At 41.5% G+C, this 27,090-nt stretch overlaps 1 protein-coding gene across 1 annotated transcript in view; it reads right to left on the bottom strand.

The window, feature by feature from the left end:
* The window catches only part of CNTNAP2 (contactin associated protein 2), a 1,356,273-nt gene that overhangs the window by 388,297 nt on the left and 940,886 nt on the right, over window positions 1-27,090 (bottom strand). The window contains exon 15 of the mRNA XM_026479097.4: window positions 18,168-18,324. Coding sequence (XP_026334882.2) covers window positions 18,168-18,324 — 157 coding nt within the window. The remainder of the gene's footprint in view (window positions 1-18,167; window positions 18,325-27,090) is intronic.

Genomic DNA, 27,090 nt, shown 5'->3' with positions numbered 1-27,090 from the left:
AAATTCTGTAAGTGGAAAATAGTGCGGTGGCCCAGAGCTTGACCTTGGGGTCTGCTCCCTGGGGCCCACAGAGAAAGCTCCCCAGGCAGCATCAGTAACTCCCGAATCAGGAAAGAGCTTTTCTGCATTTAGTCTAACATTTCAAAGTTTATTGGTGAAACATAGCTTATTCTACTCCATGAGATTCTGAAGATATTGCATGAGCACAAAGAAATGACTTAGGTTTGGCAATTTATTTTGAAAGAACGCTGATATTGGTCAATTCACTAGCCTATGCCTGCCAATTCTTTTAAATCTAGAAGTTGTTTGATATATTCCACAATGTTTGAAATCGTATTTATTCCACTTTTCTAAGCCTCACAGTAAATCAAACTTTTTAAAACTTTATTGAGCTACTAATGTTCACAGTATTTCAAACACTCTAATCTGACCTTCAGAGGTTTCTCAGTATGACCTAGGTTGCTACTGCCAGCCACCCAGGTTGGATGTGACTAAGAGAGAGGTCCAGAGGCACCTGGGTGGCTCAGTTCATTAAGCGTCTGACTTAAGCTCAGGTCATGATCTCGGGATCCTGCAATCAAGCCCTACATCCGGCTCCATGCTCAGCAGAAGTCTGCTTCTCCCTCTGTCCCTCTCCCTGCTCACACGCTCTCTCTCCCTCTCACATAAGTAAAATCTTTTTTTTTTTAAAAAGAGAGAGCAAGAGAGAGACAGAGGTCCAGTGAATAGGTCAATAACTGGGAGAAAGAACATTGTCCATTTTCCTTGTTTAAAAAGTTATCTTAAGGAAGTATAAATCTTTGAAAAGATTTTCTGTATCAATCGCAAACTAAACCTAACATGTACATTACATTTATGTTGGGAGGAGACTGTCTACCATTTCTAATATGCGCAGTTGTTTTATTGACTTATTACAGTAAATATTAAACCTTGAAAAATCTGCTTTGATTATATGGAAGCCGACTTTGGAGATGAATGCCAATTTAAATTGGTTTCTCTGGCATTTATTAGCAATTCAATTTTACTCTGTGTAATTAATTATGGGATTGTAAATAATTCAAATTAGTGAGGAAATATAGTCTTCAGACATCTCCAAATCATCAAACTACTTCTACATATGTCAACTTGTCTTAAGAGTCAAAAACTCCATTGGCTTATTACTTGAACTTGAACCAACAAAGTGTTTTAAAAACATTGTTTTCTTCATGGAGATTTCCCCTGTGTTCTCAGTTTTCCTTTATAAAATCTTTCCTTTCCCCTTCTCATTTTTGGATACTTAGCCTAAATGTTCACAAGATAAATTCTGGCACAAAGAATATAGAAGCTTTTCGTGGACTACAGTCTGTATACCAGCCAATGAATCAAACTTTAATTTCAATTTGGAATATGGATGCAGTTATATGTAGATCACGGTGATTTAAAGCGTTCAACATATTAAAAGTTGTTGGCTTTAATTTTCTTAGAATTTCGACTATTAATAATATCTTTGGGTCACAAATATCAGTCCTTAACAAACTTGAGTAAGTATATGCCAAGGGATTAAAAAGCATTAAGTCAAACAGATCAGATAAACCCTGACAATTTTATAGACTGCTTTTCACATTTTGTTATGGAAGAAAGAAGACAATTTTATTATATTCCTTTTATAATTTTATTAAATTTTTAAGTCCTATTTTCTGAAATCTATGAGTTTTTTTTTTAAAGATTTTATTTTTTTTAAGTAATCTCTATACCCAACATGGGGCTCGAACTCACAACCCCGAGATCAAGAGTCACATGTTCCACTGACTAAGTCAGCCAAGTGCCCCATGAAATCCATGGTTTTAACACTGTGCTTCATGAAGCACTGGGGGAATTCATAAAAATCCTTACTGCCCATTGTTGAGGGTGATGGGTGAGGGATGCATGTGGTTGGTGGAGCCCTTAACTGCTCCCTCCCTTTGCCTTGAGACACTTTTAATCTCTTTTCACATTGAGCTTTTAACTAAGGTTTCATTTGAGCAAGTTACATCCTGCTCAAAGGACATTTCCATCTGATTTAAATTTCAAGTAGAACATAATTAAATATATATTGGTTTTCACAATGTCACCATCCCTAATTTCTTCCATGTACTATTTAACTTTATTTTTATTAAAATAAAATTAGCTCAATCTGAAAAGGCTACATAATGTATGATTCACTCTATGACATTCCATGAAAGGCAAAACTATGGAGATTGTAAAAAAAAATAATGGCTGCCAGGAGTTGGGGGGAAAGAGGGATGAACAGGTACAACACAGAGGATTTTTAGGGCAGAGAACCTGCTCTGTGTGATCCTATAATGGTGGATACATGTCATATATATTTATCCAAACCCATAGAATGTACACCCAGAGTGACTCCTAACGGAGACTATGGGCTTTGGGTGATAACAATGTGTCAGTGTAGGTTCATCTAATGTAACAAATGAGCCACTCTGGTGAAGGATGTTGATAGTGGGGAGGCTGTGTGTGTGTTGGGAGGGAGGGGGTACATAGGGACTCTCTGTACCTTACATTCAATTTTGTTGTGAACCTAAAACTGCCCTACAAAATACAGTATATTAAAAATAAAATTAGTTTATTTGTAGTGTTATACGAAGTATACATCTACACAATTAACTTCTTAGAATTTCTTCTACTTTCCAAAAGCTTGCCAACGAATGGTGGGCTCCATGATTGGCTAGAAAGTCATGGTAGAGTAAAACTTCGCCCTGCATCTCTAGAGAGGAAGGCCTGCTGCAGAGTTAACAGAAGGTTTTTGGTGATGTCTCTGGTGGTGGACCTGGGTGGATGGTTGCAACTGGTCAAGGAGGACAGCTCCGCTGGTTAAAGAGGAGATTTGGTTTGGAGTCATCATGGCCACGACTTAGATTACGGGAAGACAGGCTCTTGGGAAGGGAAGTATGTTTTTCACGAGGAAAAAGAATGCAGAGGACAGGGAGATCACTGAACTATGAGGACATGGGAGGAAGACCTGAACACAGACACAAACCTGGTTTGTGCAGGGAAAGCCAGGTGACAGGGAAAGAAGCTCAGTACTTCCCAGGTGGAAGTGATTAGGACATTGACTGGAAGCCACTTATGCACTCCTCATAAAGAGGGACTGCAGAGAAGGATCATGGCAAGAGTAAGCATTATTGGAGAGAACAGAGGCATCAAATATATGTTTACACTCACTAAAATAATAATGTTGGCACATTGATGAGAAATCATCAATGCAATGCTATGCATCTTAATTTAATAATTAAATAAATTTGAATTGAATGGTTCATTAATATTCCTTTTGCCTATTCTTTCTAGAAACTTTTTTGGATCTCCCTATCGGTCCCAATTTCCACATGCATTCTGTTTATTTCTGATTTGAGAGGCATTGACAACTGCCTCTGTTTACCTTGCTCACTGCTCTTCTGCACAGCCCAGCTCCCACACTCCCCACAAGGATTCCTGGAGGACAGTGTAAGGCTGCGTTTCCTTCTTCCATCTTTCTCAAAGAGATATTGTAGTACCTCGATGTCTTCTCTGCTACAACCTCCCCATCTATTTTTAGCTCTTAGACCCATTGTACTTGCTCCCCTTTCTCTCCAGAGGAAATGTAACATACTCGTTAAAATCTTGTGGTGCAGCATTAGATTACCTCCCTTCATCCCATTCCCCACTTATTAACTGTGTGGTCCTGGGCAAGCTCCTCAACCTCTCTGAGCCTTGGTTTCCTTATTTACAAGCTGGACCTAAAGATGGTACCTACTTGAGAGGGCTGTTGTGAGGATTCCATGAAGATCTGCAGATAAAGTGCTCCGAGCGGTGGTCAGCATTTGGGAAGACCCTAGTTAGTGCCTGCGGCCATCCACAGGGAAGCCCACTGGCTTGGGATCCAGCACTGCTGGATACACTGGTTTCCTGGGGCTGCGGTTGCCAAGGCCCACAAACCGCATGTCCTAAAACAACAGAAATCTATTTTCCAACAGTTCTAGAGGCTAGAATCTAAAATCAGGGGTCTCCAGAGTCTAGGAGAGGATCTCTCTGAAGGGTCTAGGGGACAGTCTGATCCATGGGATTCTCTCAGCTTCTGACGTTAATCCTCAGCATTCCTCGGCTCGTAGACACATGGCTCCAATCTCCGCCTCCACCCTTACCTGCTGTTCCCCTGGTGTGTATGTCTTCACATGGTGTTCTCTTCGTGTGTGTCTGTCTCTGTGTCTCTTCTCTTCTTCTGATGAGGACACCACTCACGAGCCTAATGACCTCATCTTAACTTGACATCATCTGCAAAGACCCTACATCCAAATAAGGTCACATTTGCATGTACTAAAAGGTTAGGACTTCAACATATTGTTTTAGGGGTCACAATTCATCCCATAACATAAGGGAAGGGACTCTTGTACTGAACAGTGGTCTGCTTTCCTTCGTTCTTCTTTTCCTCAGCTGTTCCTCGTACAGAATTCTCGTCAAATTCCCTGACCTCGTCATCCATATTCTAGTTTCCCAGTACCACCTGGATACAATACTTCAGGTGCAGTATAGACTCCTGTGTTTTGGATGCTTGACTGAGGCGATACAAGAGTATTTTATTTTGTGGTGTATTTTGGTGGCCACATCATATTGATGCCTCACAGTGAGCTTGGGATAAATTACAACAAGCTGATTTTTGCATCCTCTTTTTACTAACAACTCATAACCATCTCTCACGCCCCTTCAGCCTATTTTTCTTTCTGAATGCAGTCTTGAGGGAGTTAACCCTGATGAACACGCTCTGAAGTACTCCTAGAATTGGAATGGATGCACACTCACAGGGAATACTGTGGATAGTTCTAGTGGCTTCTAGACTTTACAACCTGGACCAAACATCTGGGGGCAAACTAACAGTAGGATGGACCTGTTGTGGAAAATAACCCATCGCTAGAAAAAAATCCAAGCTGTCATGTGCATGTCATCACCTTCCTTCCAGAGTTCCTACCTCACAGTGTCCCTGAAAAGTCCCTGAGGAGCCATCAGTATGCAGTTCCTGAAAAGCCTTCAGTATCTTTACAGAAGACTCAGAGGCAGTTTGCGTCCTTGAAAAGAAGGAGAGGGAAGCTTGGGCAGCGGCCCTCCAGACACCCTGGCCTGACCCTGCGGAAGGCTGCCACGTACCGTCAGTGATGGATTTCTCCCAACATTGACTTTGAATTATAAGCAGCGGTGGTCACAGGCAACAGGAAACCAGGACGCATGTTCAGAAATGAGACGGCTGCTCTCCACAAGCCAGACTGCCTATTTCCCATCACTGCTCTTTTCTCCTTCGCCACATCTCTTCATTCATTTTCCTCAGGCCTTCGTTTGCTTTTCAATATTTGTAATTTGCATTGACATGCGTATTTAAAACGTAACAGGGATTGAATGTAATTATTGTAAGGTTTTCTACACTCGAAATAAACAGTATGGATAGTCTATAATGGGGATAATTTGTATGTGGTTAACTGGGACTTGACAGGATCATTCTTAATCATATTCTTGGGAGGGTTCTCTTTCTCTAGAAGGGATTTACAAGTTCTCTTTGATTTGAAAACATCCAGTCTATACCCCACCCTTGTGTCCTAGTGTTAGTTTGTATTCTCATCAAAGAATTCCCCTCCCCTTGAACAATGTGGGGGTCAGAGGTGCTGACCTCTCCTCTACCCAACCGCTGGCCACCAGAGTTAAAAATCCACAAATTACTTTTGATTCCCCAAAACCTTAACTACTAATACCCTAGTCTTGACTAGAAGCCTTACTGATAACATACATAGTTCACTAACATATATTTTTTATGTTAGAGGTATTATATATTCTTATAATAAAGGAAGCTAAAGAAAAGAAAATGTTATTAAGAAAATCACAAGCAAGAGAAAATACATTGACAGGACTGGTCTGTATTTATTGAAAAAAGTTCGTGTATAAGTGGACCCATGTAATTCGGGGCTGGCATCATCTTGTACTGTCACTCGTACGAAGAGACTGCACGATGGAAACTCACTGAGTAATTGGTGAAATGAATGAATGGAACAAACAACTTCAGAAAAATCTATTTTATAATTGGCTATTGTATCAAAGCCTCTAGAAAACAGGATAGTTTCCATGCAATGAAGTAAGCTGACCAAAATATTCCCAAATAATAATAACAGGAAATAATACTGCTCATTATTTCCCAGGCCCTGTCCTAGCTATGAAACCTCACTGCTAATAGAGTTGGGGCTATCTGGATGATGCGGAGTTTAACAGGCTATAAATAACAGATCAAGGCCAGATGCAGACAGGCCGCAATGCAGGCTAATGGCATCTGCCATAAAACAAGGTATTACAATCAGAAATCCCATAATGCCCCTAACGTCCCTCTTTAATTCATTAGTTATTATGAAAATAAGAAAATGGATAAAACCCTCATTATCCACTCATTTCTCTGCCTGTCAATTAAAAATAAAAAAAAAAAGAAGAAGAAAGCAGGATCAGGTTTGTGAAATTAAAATGTTGAAGGAATTAAGAAGACATCTCAAACCTTTTGGTAGGAGGCACAGCATTAAAGCTGCTCACCTGCCCTGCATTTCTCAGGACCAGTGGGAGGATCCAGCACAGCCCTGGTATATAGCAGGGCCTCAGACATGGCTGAATGATTGGCTGGATACAGGAACGTTTCTGAGCTGGAAAAATTCCTACCATCAACGATACAGTCATCTACTTGAAGGAGATCCAATCTCAGATAAGAACCGACAACCAATCCTCCCTGGTCAAGAGAGCCATACATCCAAGGAAGACCGTGCATGTTCCATACACGGGCTTGAAGCTCCTGCATCGCAAGTGATGGATGGGCAGGGGAGTGTGGCGTTGGCCATAAGATTACCGGTAAGGACATTCTTTTGAAGTTAGCTGCAAGGCTATTCTTCTGTCAGTCAACCTTGACTCTACAGCACTATGAGAGAGAAAAAATGTTTTGGAGAGTGTTTTCAATGACACCAACCACAGCAAAAAATAGATCTATAAGCTTTCTATTGCTGCCATAGCAAATTACCACAAACTAAGTGGCTTAAAACAGCACAGGGCTGTTACCTTACAGTTCTATAGATTAACACTCCAGCAATTTAGTCCGATTGGACTAAAATCAATGTTGTCAAGGCTCAGTTTCTTTCTGGAGCTTCTGTGGGAAGATCCATTTCCTTGCCTTTTCCAGAATCCAGAGGATGCCCATGTTCTTGGCTCATGGACCCCCTCCTTCCTCTGCAAAGGTAACAAGCTAGCCTCTCTCTGATCCTTCCTCCATCACCAGATTTCCATCTGCCCATAGATGGGAAACACTCTCCATTTCTAAAGACTCCTGTGATGAGACTGGGCCCACTCTGATAATGCAGAATAATTTGCCATCTCGATGTAATGCCCTTAATTACATCTGCAAAGCCCCTTCTGCCATGTCAGGTAACATATTCATGGGTTCTGGAAATTAGGACCTGAACATCTTTGGGGACCATTATCCTGCCTAACACACATTATCTGCCCACAGTAAGGAACACCCTTCTCAGTGCTGACAAAGGTAGGCGGCCAAGTATTATTATCCATGCTCATCTCCTCTCATCCAAACATCCTGTATTTCCACCTCAAGCATTTATTTTCTTGCATATCGAGTAACTTATTTCATGTTAATATCAGACATTTAATTAGCTGGACACAATGCACATGCTTCCCCGAGAATTAATAAAATTATTATATATCACATATAATAATGTAGTATGTATATTTAATATATACATAGATATGTGTAAATGTGTATGTGAATACAGATGACATATTATTCGCATTTTAAGAACTGTCTTGGCTGAATTACATTATGATTTTGTACAAAATAATTTTCTAATTTTTGTTGCACATTGTAAAAAAAATCTTTAAAAACTAAAGTATAGGTGTCTCTTTGTGTGTTTATGATTCATGACAAAGGAAAGTTTATGAACACTACAAAAATCCAAATCTCTAAAGTGCTACGTGCTTAATACAAATTGCAGATTGTTGCCGAGTAGCTGCCAGGTGATAGGCACAAAGGATTTACAAACACAGATGAGGTGTGGTGTTTGGCCTCATGAAGATTACAATACGAGAGAGGAGACAAATATATAGGTAAATCATTACAGGTAAGACACAAAATAACTTTATAATAAATTGGCCTTGGGAGCTGGGGAAACAAGCCTATAAGTAATGGGTTTTGACTAGATGTTCGGGGTGTGGGCCAAGCCGGGGAGATTCCCTCGAGAAACAAGCATGGAAGCTGATCTTCAGTGGGGAGTAATGTGGCAGCTGGCAGATGTGAGATAGGGTGTTTTAGTCGCACGTAGAAGGGCCAGCGATGAGAAAGGATACACATTCTCAGAACGGCCATGGTCGAGAGTGAGGTTGAGCTGACAGGGTAAGATGGGGAGAGACTCTGGAAGGCTCAAAATAACAACTGAAGGAGTTCCGAGTTAATTGCGAAGGGAGCTCTTGAAGGTGTCTGAACAGGGTATCAGCAGGGCTCCTCTGAAGAATTTACAGTTGGGACAGAAACTGTTAGTTGCTCCTGATGCTCATTTCCCCTTCATCATTGGTGAGAGAACCCTCATTTTTAGTGAGGCACATTTACGCCCAGTTAGAAGCTACATAACCCAGACATCTTTGCATCTGCGGTCATGTAACTAAGTTCCACCTAATGATTTGTACACGGAAGTAGTACGTAGAGTCATTTTCAAAGGGAGAAATCACCCTTTCTTTATCCCCTTCTTACTTTCCACCTGGAATGTGAATGTGATGGCTGGAGCTCTAGAAGCCCTATTGGATCCTGAGGATGTTGTCAAATTCTAAGAATGTGAGTGCAGATGGTTGGAAAGAACATGGGCTTCTTTCACACACAAAAAAAGAGAAATAAGGTTTCATCTTGCTTAAGGCTTATTTATTTATTTTTTGTTACGTGCAGCTCAATTTAGCCAGCAATCAGTGGCTCTCAACCCTGACTATACACTTGAAATCTCGAGAGTCTGCAGAATCCAGGATGGTCTGATCCCCAGAGATTCTGATTTAATTACTCTGAGGCAGGGCCTGATGATCAGTCATTCTGAATGCTTCCTAGGTGATTCTCATTTCTATGAAGCCAGACAGTGATAATCAGTTACCAAGTTGTGTGTGTGTGTGTGTGGAGGGGGGCATCAAGCTCAGGAGTTATTTTGGAAGGTTGTCACAATAGAGTTCAGAGCTCAGGTTAAGATGTGAGCTGTGGTGGGAGAGAAGCTGTAGTGACAGAGGGCCAGGTATCTGTGAAAGGCCCAGGTGAGGCGGTTGGCACGGTAAGGAGAGTGTGACAGTGGGCTTCATGTGGAATGGGTTTGATCTTTCAGAGGGACACAGAGCACGCCAGCAGACAAATGGGCTGCGTCATGTGTGGCGCCCCCACCGTGCTTCAAAACTGCTGGCTCAGCACTTTGCTGTAAACTGCATGACATGGCTTTTGATTTGATCCTTTTTTTCATGACCGATTTTTAGGAAGAATGCAATTCCACCCCCCCACCCCGAACGCATAACAGACCTCTCCCTCTTTTTAAAGCATGTTGAGGAGAGGGGGCTGGGAAATGAGCTGTGTTTTGTCAGAAAGCTCTCTTGCATCTTATCTTAGTTCTGTTTTTCTCAAGATGGCTAAATAATCTCCTGCATTGGAGTCTGTTTAGCATTCTGTCGGTGGGTTGTATGTATCTGGGGAGCCTGCGGCACGCTCCGAACATCTGACAGGCTCACACCTGATTAATCCCTCTTCCTTTCCTGTCATCAATATTATTTAGGGGCAGTGGTCAAACCATATTGACGCCCCGCTGACATCTTCTCTGGCTCCCAATTACCTTTCTGTCATGATACAATCCGTGAGGTGACAGGAGATTCTATGCTGTGCCAAGCAAGTTGGCACCAAAATATCCCCGAGACAGAATATAATGTATCATTTTTATGCTTCCTCGGGAAACGAGGAGAGACATCTCCCTACCCCCGTTCGCCAAGAGGTCTTTCAACTCGCACAGGTGCTTTGCCTCTTGAGCTCGCTAGCCCCCGCCTCCGGCAGCCTTGCCGATACTTCCCATGTCAGATCCCAGGGTGAATTCCTAATGCAAGAGCAGAAGCCCTTGTCTTAGCCTGGAGCCCTGACCCCCATATGGAAAAGTAGTTACACTTCAAAACAAGCTTCGCTGCTAGACTTTCGAGGAATATCCTATTTAGATGCAACTTCACGGTGCAGGCAATTTGACCAGTAGACTTCACAGGGGAGGCAGAGGGACTGAAGTACAGGGGGCGGCGGGGCCTGCCTGGAATCATCTCTGGCACCACACTGACACGGAGACACATTGAAATCTGGGGCTAAGCTGGTTGAAAATAAATAGTTTCCTTTTTCTTTCTTTTTTCTTTTCTTTTTTTTTTTTTTAAGATTTTATTTATTTGTCAGAGAGAAAGAGAAAGAGCACAAGCATGTGGGAGCAGCAGGCAGAGGGAGAAGCAGGCTCTCTGAGGAACAAGGAGCCCAATGCGGGACTTGATCCCAGGACCTTCAGATCAGGACCTGAGCTAAAGGCACTTAACTGACTGAGCCACCCAGCCGTCCCTCTTCTTTGTTTTTTTAAACAAAGCTTAACTTAATGAAGACGGCCTTCATTAGATTAAAAGGTCCACTCCATTTATGTCTCTAAAAAGGAAATGTGTCAGTAACTGTCCATTTTAATATTTCATTTTACACACACACGCTCATTTATTTGAATATTGGCTATTGTTTTGGTCAGTTTAGCAATCAGAAGAGCGTCACTTGTGACTGATACCCGCACTACTCATAGTATCACACCCTCTACTAGGCAAGATTCAGACCACTGAGTATTGAGATATGAAGGGATTGTTGTCCCAAGCAGGATCCCAGAAGGATTAAGAGCACCAGCATGAGTTTTACAGAATTCAGATCAATGTGATAAAACACAGTATTCTGCATGTGGTTCAAAGGCTAATGACCTGGATATTCTGTGTCACTGCGCTAAATGGGGGAGAGACATCCTCCCGTTTTCCCAGAAACTCATTCCAATATTGGGGCTAACAGAATCAAGAGTGGAGATGCTCTTGTTCTGTTGTTGAAACTTATTCTTCTATCTGCTTTCTTAGGAGAACAGTATTTGTTGTTAGGTAACAGGATGCCTCCGGGGGGCCTTACTTTTTCATTTTAGATTTTTTTTTTAAAGGATCTATCTATTGGGGCACCTGGGTAGCGCAGTCGTTAAGCGTCCGCCTTTGGCTCAGGGCGTGATCCTGGCGTTCCGGGATCGAGTCCCACATCGGGCTCCTCCGCTGGGAGCCTGCTTCTTCCTCTCCCACTCCCCTGCTGTGTTCCCTCTCTTGCTGGCTGTCCCTCTGTCAAATAAATAAATAAAATCTAAAAAAAAAAAAGATCTATTTATTTACTTCAGAGAGAAGGAGAGGGAGGGACAGAGAGAGAGGGAGAGAACACCAAGCAGACTCACCACCAAGCAAGGAGCCCGATGCGGAGCTTGATCTCACGACCCTGAGATCATGACCTGAGCCGAAATCAAGACTCAGATGCTTAACCAACTGAGATACCCAGGAGCCTGTCATTTTAGATTTTTAAGCTACTTCTAAAAATTTTAATTTCATGCATTAACTATGATCACGGCAAAACATTCAAAGGGCATGAAGACAAGACTTCCATAAGACCCCATATCCTTTGTCCACTGTGTTAACTATTATTAATGGTTTATTTTGTATGGTTTCCAGAACTCGTCTACACATGTATAAGGGTTAGGGCTGTATACGCATTTTTAAAAAAAAAGACTCATATCATACATATCATTCTTCTACTTTCTTTTTGCATTTTTACCTTGGTCATTTTTCTATGCAAGTGTTTGAGTGTCTACGCCCTTCCTTCCTTCAACAACCTAACGTCAGTATAATTATCTAAAACTCTATTAAAGGAAATTTCTGTTCGGGTTTCTTTTGTTTTGATAACTACAAAAAATGGAGTATACAGTACCTACACTCGTTTGTATTTGTTCAAGAAAGGCAATGCCATATAGTAACATGCTCAAAGAATACACATTAAAGTTTTGACAGCACTTTCCATACTGACATTAAAAGGTGGCTTCCTTGCCATACTCTATACGGTGTGTATATTAAAAATTTGCTTTTTTTTACATGCCATGCTGTGTAATATCTAAACATGAGTTTGGAGTTTGCGTGCCCTGGGTTTGAATCTTAGCTCTACCACTTACTGACTGTGTGACCTTGGGGAAGAAATTTAACCTCCCTGGGGCAGATAAAATAGTACCTTAATTGTAGGGTCAATTTAATGTTTAAATGACATGATACATTTAAGCTCTTGAAACAATGTCTGATACACAATTAACATCCCTAAATATACACTATTATGATTTGAATAACATGGCAAACGAGAATACACATATAAATATTCCACTTTGAGTAAAAGTATGTTTTACTTTTACGTAAAAAACATGTTTCATGGAGAAACTATTATTTAAAAAGATTAGATGAAACTGTTAAGAAACCATGAAAAAATATGTAATGACTACTTTTCAAAATATTCCAAGTACTTAACAGGTGTTTGGTAGTAAGCTCACTGAGTCAGACGTTTCTGGTTTTAAAACATTGAAGAGGTTCTCTGCTGCCTATAAAAAGTTGGTTGCGGATTATTTCTGGTCCAGGAAAGAAAGGCCTACAGACAAGCCAGTTCCATTCAGCGTCAATGGAATGGGGCATACAAGTAGGCATGTGCCTGGCCTTTCTGAGACTGAGGTGGGAACTTTCACTAACTGTAACACACAGACTGTGCTGATGGCTTTTCACCTGGCTTATTACGCCTTCCGTATGTGCTCATCTTGGCCAGCACCACATAATCACCTGGAAATTCTACCAAGTACAACGAGAGAAGGGCACTCAAGCAATGACTGGCACGCCTTCACTGGTAATTCCATTTTTGGAACTGCTAATTTCAGATGTGATGATTTAGCTCATTGAGTCAGGCTGCAAGAGACCAGGAATTACCCAGTGGTGGGCACTTAGCTGAGACCAAGGCTCACTTAATTAGGATTCTGGCACGGTAGGTGGGAATATTTACTATTGCTGCGAATAGTAAATCATAAATGTTAAATTACATTCAATCTCAGAAATAACTGTGCGAAACTTCTCACAGCAGAGATAATCAGGCAATCATCGAGACGGTTATCGTTCTCACAGGCCATTGTCGCTTTGCTCTGGGGCCTGCTCGCGCCCTGAGCTACAGTCTCATTTGTCCCAGCTCCATTTTTGTGTATTTTATTCCAGTCAATAAGAATAAATGCTTAATCTAAGTTTCAGAGTTGTTTTTCTTTTAAAGAACATAAAACATGTGGTCTATTTGTTTAAACTTTAAGTTTAAAACTTAGATATGACTAGTTAAACATTAAATTCATAAATCATTAAAAAGATAAAAACAATGTCAATAGTCCTCCTTGATGGTGATGTTATAGAAAAACACTGGAAGCTTGGAAACCTGGGTCCAAGTCTTCTCTCTGCTTCTCATTTCTAATAGAATTTGTGGAAAGTAATTTACATTTTCCTGGGCCCCCATTTATGCAACTGTAATTTAATAAATTGTTAACGAGTTTTGCTAGGGTTCCATTCAACATTCAAATAGTAAAAATAATATGCCCGACTGTAATTTTAAACATTCATCTACGACTGCACTTTACCAAATCTTTGCATGAACTGGGAAGGGCTACCTGCCTATGTCTTGCTAATATGGGAAGTTAGAGAAGCCAGATGTGCTTACTTTGGTCACCCATGAAGGAAAGGGCATGGGAGAGCTTTGTCCCCATTTCAGCCTCAGTCCATTTTAATCAAATGAGTCCACAGTGTTGAGGTAAGATTATTGGAGAGAGTAACTTTCTTGGCTGGACACGGAGCCTGAAAGCATGAGCTTCCGTAGAACCTTTATTTGTACTTTCACACATCACAGCAAGTAAGGTTTCACATGTGTGAATTTCACTCGGATTTACGCATGAGGTTTTCCTTCTCCTGAATCTCTTAGCTCTCCTCTGTGGCAGGACAGAAAGATCTGGATCCTCATGACTTTGGGAGCACACATTCTGGACTGGGAAGCACTCCCCCTTCTAGTCAGGGACTTGTGTCCAAAGTCAGTCCAGGAGCCGTGGCTCCTCCCTGTTCTGGGTGAAAAGAGGACCCCCAGGGGCGCCTGGGTGGCTCAGTCGTTAAGTGTCTGCCTTTGGCTCAGGGCGTGATCCCAGTGTTCTGGGATCAAGCCCCACATCAGGCTCCTCCGCTGGAAGCCTGCTTCTTTCTCTCCCACTCCCCCTGCTTGTGTTCCCTCTCTCGCTGGCTGTCTCTATCTCTGTCAAATACATAAATAAAATCTTTAAAAAAAAAAAAAAAAGAAAAGAGGACCCCCAGACAATGCCTGTAAACAGCAGGTTCCTTCATGCAGCCTACCTGGTGCCCTAGGAGTCTGACTTGCTCCCACCAACAAGGTTGCTCTCATTTGTGCCCCATGGGAAGCCAGAGGCGCAAGGTGTTCCTTGGAACTAGACCCTTGCTGTGTTCAGCACAACAGCCTGGCTCCAGCCTCTCTCCCTGAGGGTGGATGGGGTTGGGGGACCTACACCTTCTCTTTTGCTGACATCTAATGTAAGCCTCTCCAATAAAGCCTATCCATAACCCTGCCACGTGGTGTTGTAGACCTCAGCTTGAGGTCCGCTGCTGGTCCCTCACTTCCCACAGTCTGTTTTCATTTCTAAAGATTCATTTGGAATCATGAAGACTTGCACTGAAAATTATGTAATTAAGAACTGCAGAGAGCTATGTATCCCTTACTATACAATTTATAGAATGTTTTCGTAATCTATATTCCATTTACTCTCACACAAGTGTGCCAATCAAGATTTATTTTTATTATACAGACAACAAATCTAAGTTTCAGAATGGTTAAAAGCCTCCTGGGAAGTGGAAAATCTAGGTCATTTTTAAAGCATCCACAGAGCAGGCCCTTTTCCAGGGCTGATGAATTCGAAGACCAGTAAGACATCACCGAAAGCTTTCTTTCTTGTGCTTAATGGGGAAGATAATCTTCATAGTTATTTATTGTAAACATATTCATTACACTTTTTAGTTTGCTCAAAATATAGTGCCTCTATTAGGGGACATTAGACAAACTTGACAGAAGCTGAGCAGTGAGGGTGAGCAGTGAGGGTGTCTTAGCCGCTACTGAGCCAGAAGGGGACTGCGCACCAGGCGTGTCGGGGTCCCTGAGAAACTGTGAACAGTTAGGAGGCAATCACGTCTTGCCAGAACAGCGTGTCTGTGAGCTCCACTGAATAGGTCTGTCTGCAATGAGTCTTCTCATCTGTGATCTGAATTCAGGGATGTTGGAAGTGATTTCGGATGCAAATACATTTCTCTGCAATCTCTGTTTATTATCAGTAATCCCATTAATGGTGCCCCTCTGGATTTAGACATGATATTATGCTGGCACCTCCAACTTTATACCTTCAAAGCTGAACTCATCATCTACTTGCTCAGAGCTTTATTCCTTAGCCTGATGCATGGCTTTGTTTCCGCTCCATTTCCAGGTGCTCAAGGGGGAGCCTACCCAGACTCCCCCCGCTCTTCTCACATAGGCCTAACTATCAAGTCCTGTGGATAGCACTTCCCAAACATCTCAGACATTTTCCTCTTTCTTTATGGCTGTGCCTTCCTTCGCCTTAAGCCTTCGATGCCTTTCAAGGACTGTTGTGACATCTTCCTCCTCCCTGCTGCCTCCTCCATCACACCTACCTCCACGGGGCTCATGACTGATAAATCCGAACTCCCACCACCCTTGGAAAAGAATGGAAGCTCCAACATCGTACTGCCCACACACTGAGCATTACTGTGCTTCCTCTCTTCTCCGCAACGCGTTCCAAACCTACTGCACTGATGACTCCCCAGACTGCCTGAGCTGTATCATGCCTTTCCTCCAAGATGATCTTGCAAGGAAGAGTGTGCCCAGCAAGCTCTTTCTTCTCTTCCAAGCATCCTTTTTCTTGTCAGGACCTTACTAACCCTTCCCTCTACTCCCTCAGATTTAAATTTTTTCTTTTTTCTTTTTTTTAAAGGTTTTTATTAATTTGAGAGAGAGTGAGCGAGAGAGTGCACAGCAGAGAGGGGAGAGGCAGAGGGAGAAGCAGACACCCTGCTGAGCAGGGAACCCTACGTAGGGCTCCATCGCAGGGCCCTGGGATCATGACCCGAGCCCAAGTCAGATGCTTAATCCATTGAGCCACCCAGGCATCCCTAGACTTACATTTTCTTCCACTAGTTTTATTGTATCCTGCAATGACTTCATCAGAGCACTGACTGTACTATGCTATTTCTGTGCGTTTCATCCTTCAACTAGTTCTTGAGCTCTTTCAGGACAAAGTGCATGTTCTACTTACCACTGTAGCCCTAGCACTGACCACGATGTCTGACAAGAATGAATTTCACGTGGATGCGTGCACTAGATTTTTCCTTCCCTGCATACTCAACCGTCCTCTGGGGCAGGATGAACACTCTGCATTGCTAGACAATGAGCCATCTGGGACAGTGCTCCCATGTCTCCTACTTGGACAGAATGCATTCAAAGTCAGCTTCTCAAACAGACTGGGAGTCAATGTTGAAGAGACAAATGAATTTGAGTCTATGGAACTTGCTTAAGAACATACAGCTAGTAAAAAGTGACAATAAGAACATAAATCACGGCAAGGATTCTTGTTCTTGTCATTCACTGTTTTGTCCCTCGTACCTAGAAGAGTCATTGGCACATAAGAGTCAATCAATATCTGTTGAGTTAATGAGTGACTGAGTGAATGAATGAAAAGTTAACTTCAGAGCCCTGCCTTTGGCTTCCACTCTCCTGACTGCCAATCTTGGTGGTATGAATGAATATGTGTGTAGAGGCATCTTTTGAACAAATAAAATTAAAAACAGAATATCATGATTTTCTCTTTACAATAAACCACAATTAAAGAATAATGGTAGCTATTTCCGCACACACACACATATATGCACGATTCTAAAACACTGAGATATATAGGCTTGGTAATTCATTTCATTTACTAAAAGAAAAATGGCTTTTGGAAAATAGGTTGACACCTGACCTGGAAATCATATGACTTTACATTCAGAATTAGTTTTCAGTTAACTGGTAGAATGAACTTGTCAATTGTCCTTCTGAATAGTGTGAAACAGAGGCCGACTGAAGTAGACTGTGTGTGTCCTTGAGGAAATTCAGAGCCAGAGCCATGCTCTCTGCTGCTGACCAGAGGCAGGAGTGGAGCACATAGGGGCCCCTCTGTGTTCCTGACATTGTGAGAAGCAGGTGAACGATGTGTGCTTCTGGGGAGAGTCCTACTTAGGTTTATAGTCTTGCACCGAAACTTCTGGGGCCTCTCTTTTTCATGCTGAATGACAGCTGATTTTATCTTTATCTATTACTGACACAGACCCAGCCATTCACTGTGAAGCAGAACAAAAGCCAGCAGAGGGATGAAAGAAACCGAAATAGATCTTTCTTGAACTGATCTGTATCAGGTTATAAACAGTTCAGGGCATGAAGGAAAAGGAGATCTGCGAGCACTGTTGCTGAAGATAGAGCAAAGAACGACTTTTTCCTTTCCCTTCCCCTCCCCCCTCCTTTTTTCTTGTGCAGCTACTCAAAGCAAACATGGCAGGAAGTGGAAGCATTCACGGAAGGAGACTGTTCACCGTGGACGCTCCCACATGCCTGCACACGGGCTCCCTGCCCATGGCCATTCCCTCTATTGTTACAAAGCACATTTCATAGTGTAAATCACCTTTTGCTACATGGCTCATTATTCTTCGCTCTGAATAAAATAGGAACACATCAATTATGTGTCCGTTTATTTCTAAATGCACACCCTCGTAACACTGACCTCTCTCTGCCTTTACATTTTTCAGTGCGTTCCTGACATTTGTCAACTGGGTTAGCTCCCAAACACTGCTTACCCAATCTCTTATTATTTCAGCAATTTTCAAATGTTCTCTTCTACCGAATTAGTCTGACCTAAAGGCACACTGGGAGGGGAGCTTGCACTCACCACTGCTTGTAATCTGCGTCACAGTTACAGTAGTATTTGGGGTCCGTGCAGTTTCGCTCGATGCCGCAGGCACACTTCTGAATTCCCGGCCCGGAGCCACCCCAGTAGTAATGCTTCTCGTTGGCTTTGCCGACCCACCAGGTATAAGGGCTTCCATCTGTGAGAAAGGGGAAAGACACAGTGAGGTAGAGTAGGCTTGACCATGTTGACATCATCTGTACACACCCATCCCCAGAGGAAGCATCACACACTGGTAGGCTGAACATCACTTTACCCTCTTACAAGTAATGTATTTCAATCACAGGAATATTTAATAAAAAATACAACAGGGAACGGTAAGCCTAAGTTTTCCCACCAGGATAGGCACCTCTTTCCCTGGAAGAAGCTTGGACATTCAAGCTTCAGTAACTTAGGTGTCTACTCAGTAGACGGGCTGGCCAGATGGGGACATCCACGATGAAGGCATACAGACGGTGCACTGATTCTGTGAATTACAACTGAGTTCATGACTAGCTGTGATTTTCTGAGAAGTGACAGTCAGGGGGGATCACAGACTATCAGAGCCAAATGACCCTCATTGTGTCTCAGTCTCATCTTCTTATTTTACAGGTAAGGAAACTGAGGTTTAGAAAGCTGAAGAGATTCTCTCAATCACACTGCAGATTTTCTCCCAAACCAGAAGTTTGACACTGTATCTCCTAAGACATTGTACAATGCTCTGATACAATATACTTCCTCTATCATTTGGCCTAATATTCACTCATGTATTCACTCATTCATCCGATCATCAAACATCACTTGAGTTTCCACTGAGTGTCAAACATGGTAAGAAAGTCAGCAGAATTGATGGAGGAAAATGATACGGACTGAGGGTCATAAGATTTGCGACACACACAGGGGCCTGAGCGAGGGAAAGGAGGTCATGAAGGAAGGTTTCCTAGAAGAGGTAACATAGTTGAGCTATGTGTTGAAGGCTGAATGGGCATTACCCAGGTGAATAAAGATGTAAGAGAGGTAAAGGCTTGTAGGCAGAGGCAGCAGAATGTAAAAACCAGAGAGAGAAAGTTCTATATGGAAAACACATGCAGGAGTGTATAGGTGGAATATGGTAAAATAGGGCTGAAGAGGCATGGCAGTAGATGAGGGAATCACCTCACAAGATCTTTGTCCAAATAAGAAATCACTTTGCACTGGTTTATTCTTGCTTTTCAGTGTTTATTTCCTCCCAACACAAAGAGATTTAACTTCATCCTGCAAGTAATGTGAACCAATTAAAGGATTTTATGCAGGCAATTATCAAATTTGTATTTTAAAGATCTACACAGTAAGAAGAAAAACAGATTTCCGGGGGATGAAGTCAGGGAGGCCAGATGTGATGCTCCTATGTTAACACGGAAAGAAATAATAAAATAGAGTGGAAAGGGAGAGGAAGATAAATTAGAAAGAGGTTAGTGAGGTATAACTGGTGTGGGATTGTTAGGACTAGGGTGGGAGGGATGGTAAGGAAGAAGGTGTTGTGGAGTAATCCCCCGGCTTCTGGCTTGGGTGATGTGTTTTGCCAAGGCAGATAACAGGGTAGGTAGGAAGATAAGAAGTTTAGGGACGGATGATGAATTTGATACATAAAATAGGCAATTGGTTGTAGAAGTCTGGATCTTAGGACCATTCTTCGGGCTGATAATCCCATTTTAGGAACCATGAGGGTAAATGAGAAAATACTGGTAGCAGGAGAGATGCCATTGAGATCTTTTGGATTACAGGAGCATTTGGAGAAGAAAAAGAGAGGCAGATGGCCATCATGAAGGCCAGAAGAGAGAGTAGTCAGAGAGGGTAGAGGGAAAATAAGCAAGGAACTTCCAAAAGACACTGCGTTCAGAATTGCCAGATTTCAAAGCGAAGTGCATGGAGATGAGAATCTTAACTTTTTCTTTCAGTTTGACAGCTTGAAGGTCACAGGAGACTTTGTTGAAAGGAGTTCCAGGTGAATGATGGCAAGATGAAGCTAGGCAGCAGCAGGCAGGGGTGGGAATGGAAGGGGAGGAGGGGAGGTCCTAGGAACAGCTTCTCTTACAGGAAGCTGGGAGGGAATGAAATCTATTGGGGGTGGTTCCAGCCAGGAAGCCAAGAAGGCCAGTTAATTAAAATCTTCAGGTATATGGCTAGAATTCCATTATAAGAACTCAACGCCCTTTTGGGATGCTAGGTAGACACTTGTCCCAGTGTCTGTGCAAGTGATCAGAAATAAAAACGAGGCAAGAGCCATGCTGGAATTTCATAAGGACTGCTGCAGTACTGTCTTAGATACACAAAATTTTTTTTTTAAAAGGTAGACTGTTTATTTTTATTATTGAAGTATAGTTGACATACGATGTTATATTAGTTTCAGGGGTACAACATAGCAGTTTGACAATTCTATGCATTACTCAATGCTCATCATAGTAAGTGCAGGCCCCATCTGTCACCATACAACGCTACTACAATATTATTAACTGCATTCCCTCTACTGTACTTTTCAACTTCGTGACTTATTTATTTTACAACTGGAAGTTTGTACCTCTCAATCCCCTTCACCTGTTTCACCCGTCTCCCACCCCCTTCCCTTCTGGCAACCACCAGCCTGTTCTTTGTATTTATGACTCTGGATTTTTGTTTGTTCATTTGTTTTGTTTTTTAGATTCCACACATAGGTGAAATCGTATGGTATTTGTCTTCCTCTGACTTATTTCATTTAGCATAAGACCCTTTAGGTCAATCCACGTTGATGTAAATGACAAGATCTCATTACTTTTTTACGGCTGAGTGATATACTATTACACACATCCCCCCCCCCACCATCTTCTTTATCCATTCATCAGTCAATGGACACGTGGGTTGCTTCCATATCTTAGTTATTATAAATAATGCTGCAATAAACATAGGGGTGCATATATCTTTTCAAGTTAGTGTTTTTGTTTTATTTGTATAAATACTCTGTAGTGGAATTACTGGATCATTTGGTAGTTCTATTTTTAATTTTTAAAGGAACATCCATACTGTTTTCCACAGTGGTTACACTAATTTACATTCCCACCAATAGTACATGAGGGTTTCCTTTTCTTTACATCTTTGCCAACTCTTGTTATTTTTGTCTTTTAGGTAATAGCTATTTGACTGGCATGAGGTGATATCTCCTTGAGGTTTTGATTTGCATTTCCTTGATGATGAGTGATGGTGAGTTTCTTCTCTTGTGTTTGTTGGCCATCTGGATGTATTCTTCAGAAAAATGTCTTATTCACATCCTCTGCCCATTTCTAATCAGATTATTTGGGGGTTTTTGGGTGTTCAGTTGTATAAATTCTTTATATATTTTGGATATTAACCCCTTTTTGGATATATCATTTGCAAAAATCTTCTCCCAGTCAGTAGATTGCCCTTCCGTTTTGTTGATGGTTTCCTTTGCTGTGCAAAAGCTTTTTGTTTTGGTGTAGTCTCCATAGTTTATTTTTGCTTTTATTTCCCTTGCCTGAAGAGACATATCCATAAATGTGTCACTATGACTGATGTCCAACAGATTACTGGCTATGTTTTCTATTAGTAGTTTTAAGGGTTTATGTCTTACCTTTAGGTCTTTAATCCATTTTGAGTTTATTTTTATGTACGGTGTAAGACAGTAATCCAGTTTCATTCTTTTGCATGTAGCTGTCCAGTTTTCCAACTTTTGTTGAAGAGACTGTCTTTTCCCCATTGTATATTCTTGCCTTCTTTGTGGTAGATTAATTGACCATATAAGAGTGGGTTTATTTCTGGGCTCTCTATCCTGTTCTATTGATATACATGTCGTGTGTGTGTGTGTGTGTGTGTGTGTGTGTGTATGTATGCACGTGCGCGCATGCCAGAATTACACTGTCTTGATTACTACAGCTTTGTAATGTATCTTAAAATTTGGGATTGTGATACCTTCAGTTTCGTTCTTCTTTCTCAAGATTGCTTTGGCTATTTGGGGTATTTTGTAGTTTCATGCAAATTTTAGGATTATTTGTTTTAGTTGTGTGAAAAATGCTACTGGTTTTTTGATAGGGATTTCATTGAATCTATAGATTGCTTTGGGTAGTACAACATTAATTCTTCTAATCCATGAGCATGGTATCTCTTTCCATTTGTTTGAGTTGTCTTCAATTTCTTATAGTTTTCAGAATATAAGTCTTTCACCTCCTTGGTTAGTTTTATTGCTAGAAATTTATTATACATTTTGGTGCAATTGTAAATGGGATTGTTTTTAGGGTGGGCAATTTAAAGTCATGAAACTCTCCTGGGAGGTTCAGGCTTGATGTAATAAATGAGCAAACACTCTGAACTTGGAAAAGAGTTAGACAGTCTCCTACTTCATATGCATTTCTAGATTTTCCGGTTGTGTTGACTGAATTTGGAAAAGTTATTAATTTTTTCCCTTTGCAAGATCATTTATAGCACAAGAATTTTAAAAAATATATTTGACTCAATCTGGTAAATGGCAGAAAGGGAGATTTCAGGATCCTGTTCTGAAGGGAGGAAGAGGTCAGCTCTTTGAGATAAGGGTCCACTCTGAAACTCTACCTTTTGCTTATCTGGGCCATGTCCCAAATAAAGAGAGCTGTGTTTGCTTTCTACATTCAAGGTGTTTTTGTTTGTTTGCTTGTTTGCTTGCTTCTCCCTTCTCTTTCCATCAGGGTAAAGAGTAAAGTATCCAAACTGAGATGCTTCCTACTGTTGGAATAACCAATAATAAACTGTTCTCTTTCGATACGGTCAAGAGTTTCAAAAAACGAGGCTTGAAAAATTCCATTTATGGAAACTATAAAATCTGAACCAGGCCATCTGGCCAGTAATCTGAATAAGGTCTCTGTTGATTCCATCTCTAGGCCATGTAGCAAGAAGAGGGCAAAGGTGGACAGTACCATGCTGACCTTGCAAATGCCCCTGGGGCCTTTCAGACCACAACTTGACCCCAAAAATGTAGAAATATGACCTAGACTGGTTATCACATCTATTTATCACACTGCATATCTTCAAGGTGACCTAATGCTAAGTTCTTTCCCTCAAAGGAAATTTTGGTTACTATCATTGTTTTGGAAAGTAGGAGATACCAACAATATGGTAGAGAGGACGAAACACGCCAGACATCTGTAGAACTGGGGTTGATGGATGGTCTAGCAGGAAACTCCCTTGTCCTACTTGTCATTCAAATAGCCCCTGGAAGAGTACATATCTAAAACCTCAGCTCGATTTCAAATTATTTCTTCAGCAACCGATAGAAACAACCAAACATGGTTATATTTTCATTATAGACAGTGACAGTAAATTGCATAAATGAGAGAAGTTGAATGTGGTTCAGTATTTTTTATAAAAATCAGAACAACGTCAGTAAAAGGAGCAAGGTAATTATCAGCCTCTCCTTTAGCATGAGACTCTGAGAAATGTGTGGCAGGGGAAATGGATGAGAGAGCCCACTGATTTCTAACAGCACCTGGAGGGAGTATGGAGAAGCCTCCAGAGAGGAAGTTTTTTTGTCATCTTGTTTGGGCAGTGGGTGTTCCAGCAGGAAGGCTAAGCTGTGTGTGGGATCTAGGCTCTGAGCTAATCTTACTTGGCAGGACCCTCAGTTCCTGCAGGGACGGACTCTTATTAGATACCAGGGTGGGACCCAGCGTGATGATCTGCACTGACATTTCCTCTTTTCAGTCCAAGGAGGCAACATGCTATCGAGCAGGTAAGAGTGGCCCAATTTCCCAGTTCTTCCCCCATCCCTCACCTTTGACTCAAATCATGTATAACCTTATATGGCTACTGTTCCCAGGGAAGGTGACGCCAGATCGAAGCTATTTTGTTCTCCTTCCAAGGAAAATAAGTTAAGCACAGTACAAAATGTTTAACTTAGCTGTTTCTCCATCTGCCATGAACAGAAGAATGCCAGTAAGAAACACATGTACCAGGGAGAAAGCAAATCGTACCCTTTGTTATTAGCATTGGCACATTTTGGTTAAATCAAATCACTGTAACTAAAATAAAGCATTAATTTGGCATATATTTTATATTCAGCAAGAAAATGGTTCAATTTGCATTGAACAAAGAATTGCCTTATTCCGGCGCTATGCTAATGAAGTGCTACACTTTGCTTTACAAATCATTATTTACCTGTTAATTGGCTCTGGGGAAAAGCAGTTAAAGGAGATAAAAATGGAAAGACTTTCAAAAGACAAGAATAAGAAGTGGTTAGAAGAGAAATAATTTAATTATCCAGGGCCACGGGTTTAAGAACTTCTGTAACCTCAAAATACAAAGATTTCTGTTAACTACATTCAGTAGGCGTAACCACTGGGACAAGATTAGTACTGATAAACCATATTCAAAGTTGACTAGAAGCTAAATTATCAAAGTAAGGCACATTGTGTTAAAACAACCAGATTATCGATTGAATTAAATATAATCACGACACTGTGCTCAAGATCAAGCTTCATCATGCTGAAGGGTTCACTATTGTTTGCATGACTAACGGGCAAAGGAGGAAGGGAAAGAGGCTACTTGCTTCTCTGGACTTGAAGAAACCAAGAGATCCCTGCTACTTTCCCCACTAACAAGTTGAGAGAGACCTAAGGTCAGGTGTGTGGGGACCTCTTGATGAAAACGTGGTACATCTGTGTGATTTTCAAGATGGGTTCTTCAAAACTTCTGGGCTACACAAAGTACCTTGACAGTCTGCCCAAATACATGTTATCGCGGCACGCTCTAAGAGAAGACCCCGTATGGTCACTGGGACATTTAATTAGTTCCACATCATCCACTTCTAGAGGATATTAAAAACAATACCACAGGGCTTTATAGTCTCCAAAGTGAAAAAATAAAAGCATATTTTCAGCTTGATGAAACCTAGTTTTATTTTATCTACTACTATCTATATATCTACAAATTCTGTTAGCGAATCACAGGGGGCTCTCTAGCAGGGCAAACAGAGCAGGTACGAACTGCAGCAGAAACCTGCCTTTCAGAGCTCTGCGCAGTGCTCCCTGAAACAGCTCCTTCCCGTTGCCGGTCCTCCCACGTCTAGCAGCATCCTGGCTGCCTGAAGCCCCCTAAGGCGCCCGATGGATCTGCTTTCTAAAGAAGTAACTCCTGCTCTGAAAAATCTCCCATTTTCTCTTCCATCCTGTCTCCACCAAAGCACCACCGAATCTTTTTCCCTCCACGACACCCATTTCAGCTGACCACTCTGATCTGATGACAGTACTCCATGCCGAGGCACAAATAGTGAGGATATGAGACATTTTTAATTGGTGTAATTCTAGATGCTAGGTACAAAGCACTCACTACCTGTGAAAATCTTCCTTGCCATGCAATTAACCTAGAGAAGAAGGAAGGTAAAAAAATAAAATAAGTGCTGGGCTGGGCTGGAGCAAAAAGGAAAACTGGAGGTGCTGTAGCTACTTAGAGCCCTCTAGAGAATTTGATAGCACTAATTTGGAAGATCGAGCAGGCCAGATTCCCCTCTTCCTTCGGTATGAGATGTGCACGATCCCAGCTAATGCTGGGGCTGGCAGCTGCCCTTGCCCCCGGGCACAGGTTGCCAGTCCTAGAGTTTCTCTGGCTTAAATACAGGCAGCCTCTCTTCTTCAACATGTAGACTTTGTCCCCATGCCATAATTTCTAAGACCTGGACCACAGAAGTCTCAGGATTCTTCTAGAAAGATGAGGGCTGGGAGGTGAAGTTGTGGAGTGACTGCTTCTGTATTTTTTCCCTCTGGCCAGACATCAGTATAGAGAAGGGTTTCCAAATTACCTAAGAGAAGTTCTACCCGAGGTTCTTATCAACACTCTGGATTCCCTGGCCTACGAAAAAAGATGTATAGGATAAGAATCTCAGAGGGAGATCTGGGGACTCAGTCACTAATGCCCCGATGATCCTTATCATTAGATAGGTCTGCCATATACTGACCTGAGGCAATGACAGTGTAGGTTTAGTTCACAGAATACTGAGAGGCCAGGGCCCAGGTCCCCCCGGAATACTCATCTAGGACTTCGCTTCCCAGGTAAGATATGAAAAGGTGATAGTGGTGTTTACTGCAGTAACACCTCCATTTAAAATTCCCAGTTACTTTTTTTTTTCCAGAATAGTCATTGTAATCTTTTTTTCCCCCCAATTTCGTAACTGTAGTTCTGAGTCCAAATGCCTGTATTCTACTATTTAGATTAAGAACTTTAAAAATAAAACGAAGCATCCTGTATCTTGGCATGCCACAAATACAAAGGCCTATCATTTCAAGCTGTCTACACATTTTGTGAAATCAGCTTATTAAACTGGATAACAATATTCTCTTTTGTTTTCCAGCCATCTGATTCTATGTTAATAGGAAAACCAAACAAAGAATGAATCCAAAAAAGTCCCATGGGGTTCATACCACTGACAGTGTTGTGAAGTTGGGAAACTCATAATTTTGAAGTTATAATATAAACACTCAATATGGTAGTTAAAGGTGAGCGTTTATCTATCTGTGATTGAATGTCACTAAACTCATTTGATTAGGGATGAATAGAAATGAATGCAGTTGATTAGCCTCCTGGTGCATCTTTCAGGATTATGTTGGATTCTACTATATTTTATTAATTTGAATCGGGACCAAATTTAGAAGTGGAGAATTGAAGTTCAGATCAAAATGGACCTGAACTGAAATGTTAGTTAATTAAAAATTAATTTTACTGCATAATATTTAAATTTATTTTATTGAACCGAACTTAATAGATTTCAATCAAGGACTGATTCCACTGAGCAGAATTTGATTGAACTGAATCAAATCACTTTGAATCCTATTGAAATGAATTAGATTTTATTAATTTGAATGGAATTGAAGTGACAGATTAGATGGGAGTTCATTATTCTGAGCGGTATTAAAGAGAACAGGAGAGGTCAACGCAC

This window comes from Ursus arctos, unplaced genomic scaffold, assembly GCF_023065955.2.
Source record: "Ursus arctos isolate Adak ecotype North America unplaced genomic scaffold, UrsArc2.0 scaffold_3, whole genome shotgun sequence".
Taxonomy (NCBI): domain Eukaryota; kingdom Metazoa; phylum Chordata; class Mammalia; order Carnivora; family Ursidae; genus Ursus; species Ursus arctos.
This window is presented reverse-complemented; position numbering and strand designations above follow the sequence as displayed.